Source organism: Pseudochaenichthys georgianus, chromosome 22 (genome assembly GCF_902827115.2).
Source record: "Pseudochaenichthys georgianus chromosome 22, fPseGeo1.2, whole genome shotgun sequence".
NCBI classification, from domain to species: Eukaryota; Metazoa; Chordata; class Actinopteri; order Perciformes; family Channichthyidae; genus Pseudochaenichthys; species Pseudochaenichthys georgianus.
This window is the reverse complement of record NC_047524.1, coordinates 381,139-400,650: the sequence shown is the minus strand read 5'-3', so window position 1 is coordinate 400,650 and position 19,512 is coordinate 381,139. Positions and strand designations below refer to the sequence as shown.

The 19,512-nt window shown below is 44.2% G+C and overlaps 1 protein-coding gene across 2 annotated transcripts; it reads left to right on the top strand.

The window, feature by feature from the left end:
- The first annotated feature begins 1,316 nt into the window (after window positions 1-1,316).
- exd2 (exonuclease 3'-5' domain containing 2) lies at window positions 1,317-10,370 on the top strand. 2 transcript variants are annotated; one of them, XM_034112065.2, is made up of 10 exons: window positions 1,317-1,406; window positions 2,186-2,256; window positions 2,356-2,801; window positions 4,123-4,379; window positions 4,798-4,924; window positions 6,196-6,500; window positions 7,422-7,528; window positions 7,628-7,763; window positions 9,025-9,408; window positions 9,792-10,370. In XM_034112065.2, the coding sequence occupies exons 3-10, from the start codon at window positions 2,397-2,399 to the stop codon at window positions 10,006-10,008; spliced, it is 1,938 nt and encodes a 645-aa protein (XP_033967956.1). In that variant the 5' UTR covers window positions 1,317-1,406; window positions 2,186-2,256; window positions 2,356-2,396; the 3' UTR covers window positions 10,009-10,370. The 2 variants fall into 2 exon arrangements, with proteins under 2 accessions (XP_033967956.1, XP_033967955.1); XM_034112064.2 differs by having other exon boundaries at window positions 2,356-2,816.
- The last annotated feature ends 9,142 nt before the right edge of the window (window positions 10,371-19,512 follow it).

Genomic DNA, 19,512 nt, shown 5'->3' with positions numbered 1-19,512 from the left:
TCAAAGCCCCAACCGACTGGAATACTTGACCTGCTGCCATTAGATCTCTGTCATCACTGGGTTTATTTAAACATGCATTATCATCTCACTTTCAGCTGGTCTGCACTTGTTATAACTGATATTGGTGAAACTGATTTGCTCGACTGTCTCAAATTGTAATGATTGTATTCATAGCTTGAATTTCACTTCACAGACTGTACGTGGTTTGTCTTGTGTGTCATGTTTTGCATTTTGTCTTTTTGTTTATGTCTGTAAGTTGTTGCTGTTGTCGGGAACGCCTTGGAAACGAGATGGTGCATCTCAAGGGGTTTATCCCAATCAATAAAAATGTCTATATAGGCGTGTGGCGCAGTGGACTAGTGCGTTGGTGTTGGGATCAGGGGAGCAGAGGTTCAAACCCCACTGCAGGCAGCATGTCGTTGTGTCCCTGAGACGCTTCACCCCAAAGTGCTCCTGTGGGGATTGTCCACAGTACTGAGAATGTAAGTCGCTTCGGATAAAAGCGTCTAACAAGCAACATGTAAAGTAATAATGTAATAAATTACAAATAACTTTTTTTTATTCTAATACCCTTTTATAACAAAACATTTAAATCCGCTTTCACTAAGTACGGCAAAGTACTTGGTGTGAAAGTGGCTCTCCTTGGGTTGGCAGACATAACTGGGCATATTTTTAGATATAGTCAAATAATCCATATAAAGACGTGCATGATGGCTGAGGATGATCACATGGATAACACACACTTTAGTATTTCAAATAAATGTATTTAAACAACAATTATTTAGAAGCATATTTAGTCATTCCACTGAAGCACATTTTTTTCTTGATTGAGCTTTAAATACAAACATTTCACCCTGCAGAATAATAATTGTATTTATTCTTTTTGGACTCTTTTTACGTGTTAAAATAAATACACCTAAACTTGCCAACGTATAGAAACCATGTTGGAATGCGGGACACGTGTTTTTTGCATAGATGCATGTCATTCATTTTTTTATTTAGCACAAGAACATTAAAAAATATATGGAATTGCTGAAATATACATTTAAAGGATATAATTCAATAAACAATGGTGGGAAAACTAACAATTGAGGAAAACATTATACTAAAAATCAAGAGAGAAACAATAGGTGTTAATGTTATAAAAAAAAACACACAAAGAGCCAGGTAAATATAAAGAGATAAAGACTGCTTTGTAGATTTTTTTTACTTTTTACCAAATATTTTATTGGCTTTTTGGTGATTTGGATTTATGTCCCTGTTGTAGTTCCCTCCCTCCAGCAGGGGGCGCTGGCTGCATAGCCGCGTCCTTATAAAAACAGCACGGAAGACATGCATCAGTTTAGCACAGAAATGCAGGAGAACATGTGTGTGAAACTGGAGTTGTGTTGGTTAAAAACGTAAAGGTAAGAATCAAACTTCATCTACAAGTTCACAGAAATGCAGCTCTGTTGCTAGGCAGAAACATATCAAATTCAGCCTAACAACGCAGCTGAAGTTAGCAAGATAACCGGATAGCTTACGTTGGCTAACCAGATGCTGACGGTGGTTTAACTTTAATTTCATGAGAAAAGCGATCCAGAATATTGACGAACACTAATCTTTATACATGTTGACTTCATATTCACGTCAATTTGAGGTGATATTGTAATATGTTTTAAATGCTGTTTTGCCGCGGCTAACAGCTAGCAGAGTTTGTGTTGCTAATGCTAGCTGACAAACGTTCACTCTAACGGCCGTATGTTAGCAGTTGTTCTGTTTACATTAACTATTTAAACTCGAATGAACTCGACAACTGAGTCACGAAGCAGCTTCATTTCCAGTTTAAAGGGTTGTAATGTCCATATTCTGCTTTTAAACTAACATAACGGAGTGGCTGACTTGACCGGTGTTACACTTAATTCTGTCCTCTATCAAATTCTGTGACCTGATGGAAGACAATTTGAAGATAAACCTTTATTGATTTAAGTTTTCTTCTTGGATTATATACATGTTTGAATACACACACATTACAGGAACGACAGTACAAATACACACATGCGTTGGAATACAGGTATAGGTGCACACGTGCATTATAGAGAGGTGCCGGAGGTAAGAGGCGGCAAGGGTCAGGTATTTTGCAGACCTGTGTTTTTAAACCCTGCAAATATGTGACATAAAAACGTGTGCTGCTCACTTGTTTCAGAGAGATGCAGTGCCTGTCCAGATCACAGACACAGAGCCAAGTTTACATGGGATCCCACTGACACAGGAAAGGTGAAACATCAGTCACTATATTGTTAACAACATCCATTAATTGTCAGATTAGCACACTTAAAAAGTTGCTTACCAATTTTGTTTGTTTTCTCACTCTAGGTTTCCACTTTTCAGCCAGAGGAGGATCTCTACACGTCAACATGTCTCACCGCGGACCTTTAACCGCGGTCATAACAACAGTATTAGGGGTGACTTTAGGGGGTCTGCTCGTATGGAGGGTTTACCGCACAAAGAGGAGGAGGCTGCTTTCCGTCCAGAAGGTGGCCGATCCCGTGGAGGCTCTCTGTCCTGCAGAGAAGGAAGTTAAGGCCGTGGAGACTCTAGACACCCCCCCACCGCCCCCCCAACATCCTCCAGAGGAGGAGCTCAAGGCGGTGGAGAGTCAGACCACGCAGCCGACCGACCCCTTCAGGATCCCGTCCCCCGAGCAGCTGCTGACGGTGAATCCGGTGACCGTGAGCTCGGAGGAGGAGTGGCTGCAGACCTGGCCGCTGATGCAGAAGGAGCTGGCCGTGTTTCCTGTTCTGGGGATTGACTGTGAATGGGTAAAGGCCGACGGCGTGAGAACAAACCTTTTGCATGTTTTTTGATTTATGAAAAGGCAAAAATCCACCCAGTTATTCAGCAATGTTCCCTGCATTAGGGCTGTTAAAGGTGGGGTAGGTAATTCACTTCAGAAACACGTGTTATATTCCATGGAATGCTCTGAACATCCCGATGGCAATGGATACATTAAATGCTTTGACAATAAATACATACAATATTTCATCAGTGGAAGCCGTGGCGCTGTAAAAAGCACGACCAATCATCTGAGCCGGCTAATCTGGGCACAAACTCATCTCGTGCCCTCATTGGTCATGTGCGCGTTCATGTGTGTTGGAGGAGGAAGTCTGAAGGAAGGGGCAGATTTATTTCGGCTGCGTACTTTCAAATTCTAGTGCACTCGAGCTGGTTTCTCCATTCTCACCCACCCTACCTTTGACAGAGCTATATAATTAGTAACACTGTAGTGAAATATAAGAGCGAGGTACTTTATTGATGCCAAATCGGGAAATGTTTGCGCTGCAGCAGCATAAAAAACAACTAAACAAAACGAGGCATTGCACATAAGTAGACATTAAAGAGTATAAATAAACAATACTAGAATTTTAAACATCTCAAAATAGCATTAAAGCAGCATTGAAAAGTAGAACGGTAAACTGTGAAGATAAAACATCTCTAAACTCTATTGAAGGGCTTTAGACACACTGTAAAGTAGGGCTGTATCCAAATATTCGTTCGTTGGAGTACTATTCGGTTTTTTTTCAAATTGAATTTATTGAAATCTCCAATATCAACGTAAGAGCTTGTGCCTCTTCGGGGGGTGCTAAGACTTAACCATAAACGTTATCGTTTACTTTCTCCGTCTTTATATGTAGATATTATTTTTCTCCGTTAATCTCCGTCACGTTGTTTCCATAGCAACAACAACTTCCTGTCAACAGCGCTACCTCTCCTTCAAAATAAAAGCATGTCCATAAATAGGAAGCCAAGCCAAATTACACTTAAGACACAACTGCAACGAATATTCGCTGCTGATTACTACCGAATATCCGGAGCCCGAAAAATGGTATTCGGGACAGCCCCGCTGTAAAGCAGGATATTATTTACGCTAAGCGTGTAGGGAGTGGAATATTAAATGAATTATCTCAAATTAAATGTTTGTTAAAATATCTGAATCAAGTATTGTGTAGCTGCAGACATATCCAACACGTTGTATTCTACTATCTTCATATTATATAATCAGGCGGATTTTATTTGTAAACACCGTACACACTTCACAGGCTCCTGGCCTTTCTCTGACCCGTCTTCCTCTTCCTGCCCCAGGTGTCGGTGAAGGGCCGCTCCTCCTCGGTGTCTCTGCTGCAGATGGCCACGTACTCCGGCCTGTGCGTCCTCGTGAGGCTGCTGGCGTTCCGCAGCGGGCAGCAGAGCTTCCCTCTCAGCCTGATGGAGGTCCTCAGAGACCCCCACGTATTAAAAGTCGGCGTCGGCTGCTATGAAGATGGCAAACGTCTGACGCGAGACTACGGGCTGTCGCTGAGCTGCACGGTGGACCTGAGATACCTCGCCTTAAGACAGAGGTACGGTGTGGTTGTGTACTCGAAAAGGGAAATGTAGATAAAACTAACCGTTTTTATGAACGTTAAAACGCAGCGCAGGTTGTCGACCATTTTTACACCCGTTCCCCCATTACCGATCGTTTCATGTTTTCGTAGATGAATAGGAAAAGAGAGTATGTGTGCCCTCCTGATTTAGTTACTAGTTTGTTTTCCTCTTTCTCTTCACATCCACATGCTTAAGCTGAGCAGCCAATCAGAGCGGCTTATTTTGCAGACAGCTCTGCGTAAGCGACGAGAGGTCCAGCACAAACACGGCAAAAAACCCCATTGCAGAACAGTGCTCCAATCTGACCTCTGATAAAAGTCTTTGAGTCGGGACCTTTCAGAAATCCAAATCTGTTTGTGTGTAATGATCCTCTTAAACCCGGTGTGGTTCCAGGCAGGTGGCGGTGAGCAACGGCCTGAGTCTGAAGTCTCTGGCGGAGGATCTGCTGAACGTGTCTCTGGATAAATCTCTGGAGCTGCGCTGCAGCGACTGGGAGGCAGAGAGACTGACGCTGCAGCAGGTACAGGTCCTTCAGTCAGACGGCTCAGCAGGTCTGACGGCTGCTGCAGGGTGGGGGAGTGGGGGAAACGGATTCAGGGGCTCCTGGTTCTAGAAGTCAATGTATTTTCTTTATAGACAACATAAGGCGATGGACAGTTGGAGTATGAAAGTCTTCTGGGTAAATAAACGGGACAAAAGATGCATTGCATAGCTGTCTGATATGCATCACATGACCACACTTAGTTAACAACACGGAAAAGTCCATCTTCTTTCAAAATGAGAGTTTTAAGGAACAATAATGTCGAGCGTTAAAGGCAAGGCAAGTTTATTTGTAGACCACAGGTTTGTTTCCGCGGGGTCTTAAAAAGTATTAAAAAAAGATCAATCAATTTAGCGAAAATTAAAGCTATTAAAAGTATTAAACGGCATTTCCCAAGGTTTTACATTTTGTAGCTTGTTTTCAGTAAGTATATGAATGGTCCAGAGAGGTTATGTTCTGCAGTCTGCCTGAATGTAGTCATGGCGACGGCGTAGGTGTGTCGTGTGATTCTGTAGTTTATTGATGGCATCCCGTTGGGTCTGACGTCATCTGAACAGGACATCGCACGCTCACTGCTTGATAGCACGAAGCTCCGTTTACGCCGGTTGCTAAGCAACATCGTTACGGGGAAATGCAAGTCTGCGTCCAAATGGTTGGAAGATAAGGAGGAAGGACAATCAATACTGTATATAGTCAATGTGAGGTGAAGTGTGTCGCCAAGGTAACCGGTTAGAACTCAAAGTGGCGGGAGTGTTCACGTGTTCGGCGTCATGACGTACATCGTCCTCCACGACTTCTGTAGTCCTGTTCAGCCGCTCGGTAACAACCATCGTTTCTCAGACACGTCCACTCTTCAGAAATCACCAGCGGGGTCCCTGCTGATGGTTTAATGTCGTGGAACAAAACGTGATCCGTCTCTTCAATGCGTCTCAACCTCAGACCTGATTTCAGATATTCTCCTAAATCCTACGGAGAGATCCCATTGGCTCTGAGACGAGGGGACAGGAAGTGGAGAAATGCTGACTCACTTCCGGGTTTTGGGATGCGTCACTTTCGCACTCTATTTCTGCTCAGTATTAACAATGTCCCTCTTTCTCCACGTCCAATCCCACTGGAGAAGTTTCCATGCTTGAAACTTATCTAAATCTCTCCCACATGTTCCCTTTGGAGCCTGGCCCTACGGTATATGAATCGGAGATCTTGATACTGCTCCGTTGGGTCTCTAACGTTTCCTCCGTGTTCCCCCGTAGATAACGTACGCTGCGCGGGACGCCCAGGTGTCCATCGCGCTCTTCCTGCACCTCCTGGGCCTGGACTCTGCACCGGGACCCCAGTGCTCCAGCGAGAGCTCGTACTCTGAGCTGGCGTCTCGCTGCCAGGGTCTGCTGGACGTGTCCTTCAGGGGCCGAGGAGACTCGGAGGATAAGGAAGGAGAGAAGAGGAGGCGGACGCGGACAACGCCCACTTTTGAAAGCCCGGAGTCTGGAGATCAGCAAGTCCCAGACCCCCGGAAGAACAACAAGAGGAAACCGCTGGGAGTGGGCTACTCCGCCAGGTGAGGGGGGGGGGGACACATCTCACAGATAAAACCGTTTTAATGTAGTGTCTCTACTTTAAAGAGTGCTCTCCTGCTGATGTCCAGGTGTATATCAGTATGTAGTGTCTCTACTTTAAAGAGTCCTCTCCTGCTGATGTTCAGGTGTATATCAGCATGTAGTGTCTCTACTTTAAGAGTCCTCTCCTGCTGATGTTCAGGTGTATATCAGTATGTAGTGTCTCTACTTTAAAGAGTCCTCTCCTGCTGATGTTCAGGTGTATATCAGTATGTAGTGTCTCTACTTTAAAGAGTCCTCTCCTGCTGATGTTTAGGTGTATATCAGTATGTAGTGTCCCTACTTTAAAGAGTCCTCTCCTGCTGATGTTCAGGTGTATATCAGTATGTAGTGTCCCTACTTTAAAGAGTCCTCTCCTGCTGATGTTCAGGTGTATATCAGTATGTAGTCTCTACTTTAAAGAGTCCTCTCCTGCTGATGTTCAGGTGTATATCAGTATGTAGTGTCTCTACTTTAAAGAGTCCTCTCCTGCTGATGTCCAGGTGTATATCAGTATGTAGTATCTCTACTTTAAAGAGTCCTCTCCTGCTGATGTTCAGGTGTATATCAGTATGTAGTGTCTCTACTTTAAAGAGTCCTCTCCTGCTGATGTTCAGGTGTATATCAGTATGTAGTATCTCTACTTTAAAGAGTCCTCTCCTGATGATGTTCAGGTGTATATCAGTGTGTAGTGTCTCTACTTTAAAGAGTCCTCTCCTGCTGATGTTCAGGTGTATATCAGTATGTAGTGTCTCTACTTTAAAGAGTCCTCTCCTGCGGATGAAATATATCTTGATCCCAGTTGGAGGAAGCTGACTGTAAGAGCAAACTCCCATGATGCACTTTGCTATCTTTTGTTAATGTTTTTTATGTCTGTGTTCCAGGAAGTCTCCTCTCTACGATAACTGCTTCCTCCACGCTCCTGACGGCCAGCCGCTGTGCACCTGCGACAAGAAGAAAGCCAAATGGTACCTAGATAAAGGAATAGGAGGTACACGGAGACTCCTGAGCATACTCTAAACATCTCTCTCGTTGGTTCGGAGGTTTCTCTCTTCGTGTCCTGGGTCTGAACGTGTGCTTTGTGTCTCAGTGCTGCAGAGTGAAGAGCCCTTCGTGGTGCGCTTGCTGTTCGAGCCGTCGGGACGTCCCGACTCTCAGCAGGATTATTATCTGACGGCCAGGGAGAACCTCTGCGTGGTCTGCGGGAAGGCAGACTCCTATATCAGGTCACTCGTGGTTTACTTTACACTTTTGCGCCTATGAGATGCATGCGAGTTAGCAGTTACAGAAGTCCTCAAAGTGCGATGCTTTGTTGAAAGTATTGCTTCCTGTGAAGGCGGAGTTTTGAGATCTGGAGGGACGAACTTCGACAAACGGGTCGCTTGTGATTCTATATGCAGGAAATCTATCAAAGTGGATAAAAAGAATTTGATGGGCTCGAAGTATTTTGTTAAGACTCCTTGAAAGTGCTTGAATTGTACTCTTTAAAAGCTGTAGGAACCCTGATTAGACGAGGGAATTAACAAGCGTTGGGTTGTTCAGTAAAAACAGCAAATCCTCACATTCCAGAAGCTTAGTTTTACACTTCATTACGGTTTGCTTTTCTGTTTTTTTATTACTGCCGTATTTTATTCCATTTCTATAAATACTGCTATATTTTTACTATATGTATGTACGCACCATGACATCAAGCCAAATTCCTCGTACATGTCAGCCTACCTGGTAATAAATCTGATTCTGATTTTAAAGGGGACCTATCATGCAAAATGCACTTTGTGATGTCTTCTCTACATCAACACGTGTCCCCGGTGTGTCGGGGAACTCACGCAGCGTCAGGAAATAAAGCCCTCTCTCTTTTCCTCCGTACCCAAATCTCTAAAAACGGGGAACAACGGAGCTGATCCAGATTTGCGTCCGATATGACGTAATATCTGAAATGTGGACCCACGGGCCAATCAGAAACGTTGCTATCAGAAACAATGCCCGACTGTTTTGGACGTAATATGGTCGGTGTTTACATTAGCATGGCTAACACTCAGAGCTAACCTGTGCTGGAGAGCATGTGTGTGAAGAAGCAGGAAGTAGAAAGGAACTCACCTTGTGGTGTAACCGGCAAGAGAGAAAGCCTTTGAGCTCCAGACTGTTTCAGAGCCTTGATGATCCATGATATGGCGTTTCATCACGGCAGCATTTAGTTTAGACGGTAGCTGCCGGGTCCCGCATGAGCTCAGACCCTCCTCTTTAAAGCTTTATCCCTGAATCAGCACTTTAGAAACAGGAAGTGAAATAGAGGGATATGAGGCATGGCTAGAATGATCTGTTTGGTATTTTGAGCAAAACACTTCAGACATGTTTTTATATATCAGAGACCTACTGTATGCTGTTGCCTACAAATAGCCCGATGGGTGACCTTTAATACTCCGAGAGGTGTGTAAGAAACGTGCCTCTTATCACCAGAGATTTTCATACTTGTCTTTGCTCCCTCAGGAAGAACATCGTGCCTCATGAGTACCGCCGGCACTTCCCCACGGAGATGAAGGACCACAACTCCCACGACATCCTGCTGCTGTGCACCTGCTGCCACGCCGCCTCCAACGTGCACGACGGCTTCCTGAAGCAGCGACTCGCCAACGAGTTCTCTGCGCCACAGGGCTGCGAGGAGGGGGTGCGTCAGCTGGAGGACTCGGACCGGAGGAGGGTTCGCTCCGCGGCCCGAGCGCTGCTGACGGCCGGAGACGCTCTGCCGGAGCCGAGGAGGCACGAGCTGCAGGACGTCATCAGAGGGTTCCTGCAGAGCAACGAGGAGCAGCAGCTGACCGAGGAGCAGCTGACCGAGGAGCAGCTGCAGCAGGCCGCCGAGCTGGAGATCAGGTCAGGAGCCATGAGATTATTTGGGATTAAAACTAATATTTCTTCACCTAACCCAAGCTATCAAGAGGATTCTCCTGCTTAAGCAATATGCAAGGTTTAATTAACTTTCTAAAGCTACTGACCCAGAATCAGCCCTTCTCTAAGAGGGCTGAAATAGAGGGATATGAGGCATGGCTAGAATGGCTGATCCATTTGGTATTTTGAGAAAAACATTTAATCGACATGTTTTTGATATATTTGTATATATGCTTAAAAATAGTATAATAGGAGAGCTTTAATAAAAATCAAGAATATCCTTTGCAGTCTTTAAAGACCCTCGTCAGTTTGAACTCACGGCGCTGACCCCCCCCCCCCCCCTCTCTCTCTCTCTCTCTCCTCTGAAGGATCTTCAACGAGGCGTACGTGCCTCACGGTCTGAAGGTGGTGCGGGCGTTAGCTGATCGGGGTCTCCAGGGCCTCATGGAGCTGGAGCGCCGCTGGAGGCAGCACTTCCTGAAGGCCATGCAGCCGAGACACCTCCCCCCGCTGTGGGCCGTGGACCACAACCACAGAAAGTTCCTCCGCAAGTACGGAGAGGACCTGCCCATCAAACTCAACTGAGCCTGAACGCAGCGTCCGGAGAGTGTCACGCGCCAAATCGCTTTTTCTTTCTTTTTCTCAGTGAGATAAAATGACTAATCCACCCGCCGAGACTGAAGCGCTGCCAGCACGTTCCAGTCCGCCATGAGGAGTGTGTGTGTGTACATACACTCTTACCTGGACTATTCTTAGTGCCGGTTGGATCCTGAAGAACTTTAAGACTAAAAAAGAAAATCTAAAAATCGATATCACGTGGCTGCAAACGGACACTTATTTTATCATGGAAAATGTATTTATGGAAATAGCTATAAATGTATGCATTGATTTTTAGAAGAAGCTGCTTCCTGCTCTTAATGTCCCGCCTAAAGTCCCCCCCCCCCCCCCCCCCCAGCAGGTTAGCAGCTTTATGACCTTTAACTTATGGAACGCTCCGCCTTGCTTTCTGTTCTCTCTGTCTGTTTTAAGTCAGGAGACGAACTCCCTGAGATTTGAGAAGGGTTTCCTCGAGGTGCCAGTTCCTGCAGGGGGCGTTGGCTCGTTTATTTGCTCAATCAACCTCCAGGTGTCGTCGTGGTGCGGCCGAGGCTCGACAGTCGGGACGTCTTCTGGTTCATGTTTTAATGAACCTCTTAATCCCAAACACTGGAGTCTCGTCGCCGCGACAACATCTTCAATAAAACCAGACGTCAATTTACAGAATCCAAACTACAGTGGAAAAAAAAAAAAGTGCCAACTTTAATTATGCGAGTAAATAATCCTTAACTTCCCCCTGCGCCTGCAGCACGGTGGGCGACCTGTGCAGCGCGGTGAGTGAATATAAAGTGCAGCTGCTTCGTCTGTAGTCGTATTGTCTGGATGTAAAGCCCCAAGCTGTTCTGTTTTCCTAATTTGTGAATGATACAAAAAATAAAGTCTTGTTTGTATTAATCTGCTGTTGCTCGTGCTGTTGCTTGGACGTGAAAACTCCTTCAGACAATTAGATGATTGGTGTCAGAGCATCGGAGTTAAAGCATCTTTTTGTTATATTCCATGGAATGCTCGTAACATCCCGATAGCAATGAATATATTACAAAAATATCATCTGTGGAAGCCATAGCGCTGTAAAAAGCACGACCAATCATCTGCCTCGGCCCGGCTAAAGTAACTGGATGGCCTACCTGCCTGTCAGCCTTCCATCGGGGCACACACTTATCTCGTGCCCTCATTGGTCACGTGCGCGTTGGAGGCGGGGCTCTGTGAGGAAGTGGCAGATTTTTTCAAATTCTAGAGCACTCTCCATTGTTACCTACCCTACCTTTAAGTAACCACCAATAGATTTGACCTTTGAAAATACTTTTTAAGACTATAAATAAATAAAGAGAAAGATAAGATAAGATGAACCTTTATTAATCCCCGAGGGGAAATTCAGTAGTACAAAGCAGCAACAGGGAAAGCGTGAAAAAAAACAGTACAGCAAAGATTCACACAGATCAATAAAATCTAAAATCAATAACATAAAATCAAGGAAATAATGATAATAATAATAAAAGACTATAAAAATAGGAGATAAATGAGTAAAATAACTGTCAGCATATATACATATTTCGTCATCTAAGTTATAAAGTGCATAATAAGTTAAAGTGACAAGTTAACATGGGTTGTGAAAACGGTGTATATTTATGGACCAGTGATTTAATTTGATTTCTTTCTCCTATGTAACCCCTTGTTGTGCAGCCTGATGGCTACAGGCACAAAGGACTGTCCGAGGCGCTTGGTGCGTTGTGGTGGAGGGATGAGTCTGTGGCTGAACGTGCTCCTCATCTTCACTAGCTCTGCGTGGAGTGGGTGGGAGGGGTTCTCTAGAAGAGACTGGATATGCAGTCAGTAATTCTGTTTTCAATCTATTTTATTCAACCATTTTCTGCATTAAAAATAGAGGCATTAGGAGTTTTGCAAGTACACTGCAGGGTGTCAACACGAATGATGTCCCATTGTGCATGCCATCGCGATGTGGAATATATATAGTCATTTAACTGGGTCTAATATAAGCAGTTAAGGGCTTTGTTTATGCAATGTGTTTAAACGCTTTGAGCACCAGGAAGCACTTTATAAATGTAATGTATTATTATATCCAACTCCAGAGGGTAAAAGGACTGCAAAGAAAAATAATTGTATCAACTATTAAATACATTTAAATAACTTAAAGGTCCCCTATTACAGTGCTTCTCAAAGTGCCCCCTAGTGGTCCGTGAGTATATTGGTAACATTTCTCATTTGAAATGAATAAATACATTTAAGTTTTCCGCACTCTCGCGGGAATATCTCCGCAATGGAACGAGCTTAAGTTTCACTTTCTATTGCATGATAAAGCTCAGGGCAACACCTTCGTCACACATGTTGCCACTTGTTTGTATATTATTATTATTATATTTGTGGAGTTAGGTGGTCCGTGAGTGTTTTTTTATTGGTTTGAGAAACACTGCCCTATCATACTGTTTTTCATCAATGTATCCCAGGTCTCAGATATATACAGAGCCTGTCTCTGATTGGCTGAAACACCAACCAGATCATTGAAGCATTACCCATAATCCCCTCTGTTTCAGCCCTGTTTCCAAAGTGCTGATTCTCTGTCTGTTACTTTAGATGAAAATAAGGAGCCCCTCCCCACGCCCCTCTGAGAGACATTTGGTTACAAAGAACTCAATGGAGCTCTAGAGGAGATTCAGGTGATAAGGGGGGGGGGGTTACCTTGTTGCTGATTGGCTAATGGTTACACAAGACAACACATCGTTATGACATCATCAAGTGGCCAAAATCTGATCAGCTCATTTTCAGACAGGTTTTTATAGAAATGGATCAAAAAGAGAGAAAATCTTTGTTCCTGAAACTTTCAGAGTCTCTTTCCACAGAGGGGACACATGTTGCTGTAGAGAGACATGAAGAAGAGGGGACACATGTTGATGTAGAAGAGACATGAAGAAGAGGGGACACATGTTGATGTAGAAGAGACATGAAGAAGAGGGGGCACATGTTGACGTAGAAGAGACATGGAGAAGAGGGGACACGTGTTGATGTAGAAGAGACATGGAGAAGAGGGGACACATGTTGCTGTAGAAGAGACATGAAGAAGAGGGGACACATGGTGATGTAGAAGAGACATGGAGAAGAGGGGACACATGTTGATGTAGAAGAGACATGTAGAAGAGGGGACACATGTTGATGTAGAAGAGACATGAAGAAGAGGGGACACATGTTGATGAAGAAGAGGGGACACATGTTGATGTAGAAGAGACATGAAGAAGAGGGGACACATGTTGAGAAGAGAAGAGACATGAAGAAGAGGGGACACATGTTGAGAAAAGAAGAGGGGACACATGTTGATGGAGAAGAGACATGGAGAAGAGGGGACACATGTTGAGAAGAGAAGAGACATGAAGAAGAGGGGACACATGTTGATGTAGAAGAGACATGGAGAAGAGGGGACACATGTTGAGAAGAGAAGAGACATGAAGAAGAGGGGACACATGTTGATGTAGAAGAGACATGGAGAAGAGGGGACACATGTTGAGAAGAGAAGAGACATGAAGAAGAGGGGACACATGTTGATGTAGAAGAGACATGAAGAAGAGGGGACACATGTTGATGTAGAAGAGACATGGAGAAGAGGGGACACATGTTGATTGTAGAAGAGACATGAAGAAGAGGGGACACATGTTGATGTAGAAGAGACATGAAGAAGAGGGGACACATGTTGATGTAGAAGAGACATGAAGAAGAGGGGACACATGTTGATGTAGAAGAGACATGAAGAAGAGGGGACACATGTTGATGTAGAAGAGACATGGAGAATAGGGGACACATGTTGATGTAGAAGAAGACATGGAGAAGAGGGACACATATTGATGTAGAAGAGACATGAAGAAGAGGGGACACATGTTGAGAAGAGAAGAGGGGACACATGTTGAATGAAGAGAAGAGGGGACACATGTTGATGTAGAAGAGACTGGAGAAGAGGGAACACATGTTGAGAAGAGAAGAGACATGAAGAAAGAGGGAACATGTGTTGATGTAGAAGATAAATGGAGAAGAGGGGACACATGTTGATGTAGAAGAGACATGAAGAAGAGGGGACAACATGTTGATGTAGAAAAGAGCATGGAGAAGAGGGGACACATGTTGAAGAAGAGAAGAGGGGACACATGTTGAGTGTAGAATAGATCATGAAGAAGAGTGGGACACATGTTGAGAAGAGAAAGAGGGGACACAATGTTGATGAGAAAGAGACATGAGGAAGAGGGGACATATGTTGATGTAGAAGAGACATGAAGAGAGGACACATGTTGATGCAAGAGAAGAGGGACACATTAGACATGAAAAGAGGGGACACATGTTGATGTAGAAGAGACATGAAGAAGAGGGGACCACATGTTGATGTAGAAAGGAACATGGAGAAAGAGGGGACACATGTTGGATGGAGAATAGACATGAAGAAGAGGGGACACATGTTGATGTAGAAGAGACATGAAGAAGAGGGGACACGTGTGATGTAGAGATACATGAAGAAGAGGGGACACATGTTGATGTAGAAGAGACATGAAGAAGAGGGGACACTATGTTGATGTAGAAAGAGACATGAGAAGAGGGGACACATTTGATGTGAGGAGACATGAAGAAGAGGGGACACATGTTGATGTAGAAGAGACATGAAGAAGAGGGGACACATTGTGATGTAGAAGAGACATGGAGAAGAGGGGACACATGTTGAGAAGAGAAGAGGGGACACATGTTGATGTAGAAGAGACGTGAAGAAGAGTAGTTGTAGGATGTAGTTAAAAACACCGGACCACATTCACTGTTTATTTTTTTATTTCTACAAATCACAGTTTAATAAATAGTCTGTAAAATGAGTACAAAAGCGTTTTTTCTTAACATTATATATGAATCGCTCGTGGCTTCAGGAGTCTTTAGTTGGATTTTTTTGTCAAGAATTGACTTTTTTTTACAATCTAGTCTTGCTGAATTAAGGCCTCTTGATTTTGGCATCAGAACAATCTGTCAGTCGAATGTTTTGTATCTGAATTCGCGTAGAGTTATGATCTCCCTGGTTTCACAGTTCAGCAAGAAAATAAATTAAGAAACACATTTACAAATACTAAAATGGCTCAACACGCAGATGTCATCTTGTCCTAAAATGTTGAAAACACACATTTCTAACGTCAGTGTTTGACACATAACAATGGCACATGAGGCTGCTTCAGGGGAATCCATCTTCAAATCTGTTTTTAGTTCGTCTTGAACTTCTTTTAAAGTATTAGAGAGGAGAAATAAGAGCTGGGAAATACTTTCTAAAAAATAAAAACATTTTGCTGGAAATTCCCCTTTTTTTAAGAAGTGTGAGTGAGAGACACTCTGACATCTTTACTGCATTACACTGAAACCTCTGAGGGCGCGCACACACCGAAGATCTGTATTTCTGTTGGGACAAATTCTGTCAAAGTATTAAAGCATCTGATAGTGATAACACAGATTGATACACTCCGTTTAACACGAGAGCCATGCTAGCAGTTTCCCTCCGTTTCCAGTGTTTATGCTAAGCTAACTAGCGGCTTAGAAACACGAGTGGTATCAACGTGTATTTCCCAAAATATCTAACTATCCTTTTTGAATCTTCTGGTGTGTGTCCACCCAAACTACTACAGAGGGTTTTCAACACTAAATTACTTACTGCATATTATTACTCCTTTTTGTTCTTTCCAACAGAAAGACAATTTTACATATAGAAAAATCACAAAGAAAATGACAAGGCTGTTGATTTAGTCCCAAATATCTGGATGTTTTTGACAGAGTTAGCAGGTGTTAGTTAATTAAAACATCACATTAATGATCATTTCTTTGCAGGTTGCTTTTTCTACGGTGGCCGACGGGTGCAGACCATGGGTGCAGGTGCAGACGCACTACAACGGCGGCGAAATACTTAGGAGAAATGTGCTGCAGTTTTAGAAACGATGCAAAATAAAAACGCAAATGAGCCAAAACAACAAGCGACTTGACAATAATAATAATAATAATATATTTCATTTATATAGCGCTTCTCATCAAGACAAATCTCGAAGTGCTTCACAACAAGGGATACTGATACGCTTTGAGATAATAAAAGACAAATAATTGTAATAATAATAAGAAATCAAAAAATAAAAAATAAAATAGAGTACAAAAATAAAAGTCGGAGATAGCGATAAAAATGGCAGTACTCCAGGTGTACCGTGCTCAAAGTTTATTCGAAGGCCTGCCGAAAGAAGAGGGTCTTAAGGCCGGTTTTGAAGACCTCGGTGGAAGGGGCAGATCTCAGCTGATCTGGGAGGGAGTTCCAGAGGCGCGGGGTGAATGAGCAGAAGGCTCGGTCTCCCATTGTTCGGAGACGTGTGCGGGGGACACACACATGCAGCATTTAGAAAACATTCAGCAACTTGAAGAAACATGCGCAGCGTTTACTAAAAGCTGCAGAAACCAAACGCTGCAAGAAGCTCAAAACACAACGGAGACCAGGGGTCACTAAAAAGTGACGCACACAGCTGGGAGACCGTGGCCGTTTCTCAATCGCGAGGAAACTGGCTTCCAAGCCAATATTTCAAGGATACTACGTCATCGAGTGCCGCAGAAGGACTGTTCCAATCTCCAGCATACCTGGAATTCCACCGAGGCCGCGTCCTTGGTTTGGGGGTAATTTCGAGGCTGCACATGAGTAGACTTCGAGTCCTTCAAATCCCCACAATGCTTTGCGCACGGACCAGCACACATTTAGATGTAAGTATAGTGGCGTAGAATATGTGTTGGTAAATATGTGACTTTGTTACATTTGTTATCACCAAAAATGTGTTCCGTGAAAGTAAAGCAAGTTCATAATTAGATAGACATCGTGAGGTATTTATTTTCGGTACAGTTTATGTTGAAACCGTTAGAGAGAGTGGCACACTTGTTAGCCTGTTCCATTCGTCTTCGTTTTCCGAAGCCGTGGCTTGGAAGCATACTGGCTTCGTTTCTGAAGGAAGTGACTTGGAAGTACGCGACTACCAAGCCAGCATCCTCGCGATTGAGAAACGGCCCGACGGGGTGTTTCTCAATGTCGAGGAAGGCTGCTCCAGAGCCACTATTTCAAGCATACTACGTCACCGAGTGCCGCCGAAGGACTGTTCCAATGTCCAGCATACTTGGAATTCTACCGAGGCCGGAGTACTTCATAGCGAGAAATTTCGAGACTGCACATGTGTCTTAAAATCCCCACAATGCTTTGCGCACGGACCAATTTCCAAATCTTTGGCGGAAATCGCTCCATTTAAGGCGGGGCCTCTCATATGACGCACACCTGTTAGCCTGTTCCACAATTATTCGTTTTCCGAGGCTAGGAAGGATTCTTGCCTCGCTTCTGAAGGACCTGACACGGAGGGACATGTGCTACCAAGCAAGCGTCCTCGACATTGAGAAACACCCCGAGCCCGTTTCTCAATGTCGAGTAAAGCTCTATAGCGGAGCCACTATTTCAAGTATACTACGTCATCGAGTGGCGCCGAAAGCTGGGCCTTTAAACAGTCCCTCAGCGCCACTCGATGACGTAGTATACTTGAAATAGTGGCTCTGGAGCAGCTTTACTCAACATTGAGAAACGGCCCAGGGGACACTAAAAAGTGACGCACACAGCTGGGAGACCAGGGGACACTAAAAAGTGACGCACACAGCTGGAGACCAGGGGACACTAAAAAGTGACGCACACAGCTGGGAGACCAGGGGACACTAAAAAGTGACGCACACAGCTGGAGACCAGGGGACACTAAAAAGTGACGCACACAGCTGGGAGACCAGGGACACTAAAAAGTGACGCACACAGCTGGGAGACCAGGGGACACTAAAAAGTGACGCACACAGCTGGGAGACCAGGGGACACTAAAAGGTGACGCACACAGCTGGGAGACCAGGGGACACTAAAAAGTGACGCACACAGCTGGGAGACCAGGGGACACTAAAAAGTGACGCACACAGCTGGGAGACCAGGGGACACTAAAAAGTGACGCACGCAGCTGGGAGACCAGGGGACACTAAAAAGTGACGCACGCAGCTGGGACCTTGGTGACGTTCAGGATTATAAAGCTGAACAACTGTCTCTGTTGCAGTTAGTCTGTCTCGTAACTGGTCAGTATATCTGAAGGTTAGCTACGTTAGCTAGCTAGCTCACAGCAGATCTGCAGTAACATCAGAAGGAGTCATGTGATCACATTGTTAAAATAAGACCATAAAACATTTCAGGTAGAGACAGTTGACCGACTTTATCATACGTTTATATCTGTTGTTTTCTTAGCTTCTTGCAATTTAACGATTTAACGCTGCGCATGTTTCCTCAAGTTGGTGAAGAATGTGTTTTTATATTTATCGTTTCTAAAACTGCAGTTTCTCCTAATGGAAGAGTGTTAGGTCGCTTCAGCTCGTTTGCACCTGTCGGCCTCCGTACCTTTCCTTACAGGTACACTGAATTAACAATAGGCGCGTTCACACCGCAGCACTTTTCCCACTTTAGTTCTGATATAGTTCCGAAATGTCGCGTTCACACCAAAAAAATCCGGAACTAAAATTAGTTCATGAGAAACTTTCCACCCCCTTTCCCGTCCCTGCTAGAGAGCAGGGACTTTCGTGGGAGAAAAAGGGTTCCTATTTCTGATTGGCTGGGGGGATTGCAAACCACGCCCCGTAAAACTCCCAAAAAGTTTTGTGAAGCCGCCATTTTATTATCCTCGCATTAGCATTATTAGCATTAGCCCAGCGCAGAAACGCAGAGAGACTAACTTATGGCAACACAAAAGTAAACATGGGAGCGGTGGAGATGAGGAGGTGTCGGCGTTCTGGTGATTTACTCGGAAGGCTTCAGTAGAAGCTGCTGGGACTCCCAGCAGCTTCTACTGAAGCCAGTCCCCAACTCCGGGGACTTTGGGCGGCAGTATACGCCGTGAAGTTGTTTGCGGCCTGCCAGTAAACCCAAAGCAGAAGAAGAAGAAGTGACGTCAGCGGCTTCATTTGCCTAATCCTCCCTCAGGGACTTTTTCCGGTGTGAACGCGATCTGCTCTTAGTTCATGAGGACTAAAGAGTTCTGATGAACTAAGTGCTGATGAACCTTTGTGGAAAAAGTACTGCGGTGTGAAAACGCATATTAAGGCATATTCTACAGTTTAAAAATTGCAAGTCAAAACTTTTGCAAAATCTCAATTTTATATTACAAAAAATGAATTTGCAGGTTTAACTTTTTGACCTTCAAGGTAAAACCCAACGACCCTAACCCATTTTCACACGAACCAATAAGATTGTCACATTAAGATGCTGTCAAAAAAACCACAGTGCTCCACAATGGCTGCGTGAAAATAAATAAAATAAATAAAAGGCGTGAATGCGGATTATTCCTTTAGATTTTTTGGTCAAAGGCTGTTTGATGATGCAGAAAGGCTAGAAAATAACTGCAATATCTAAACTACACGTGTTTCGATGATAAAACAAGCTTCTCTCAA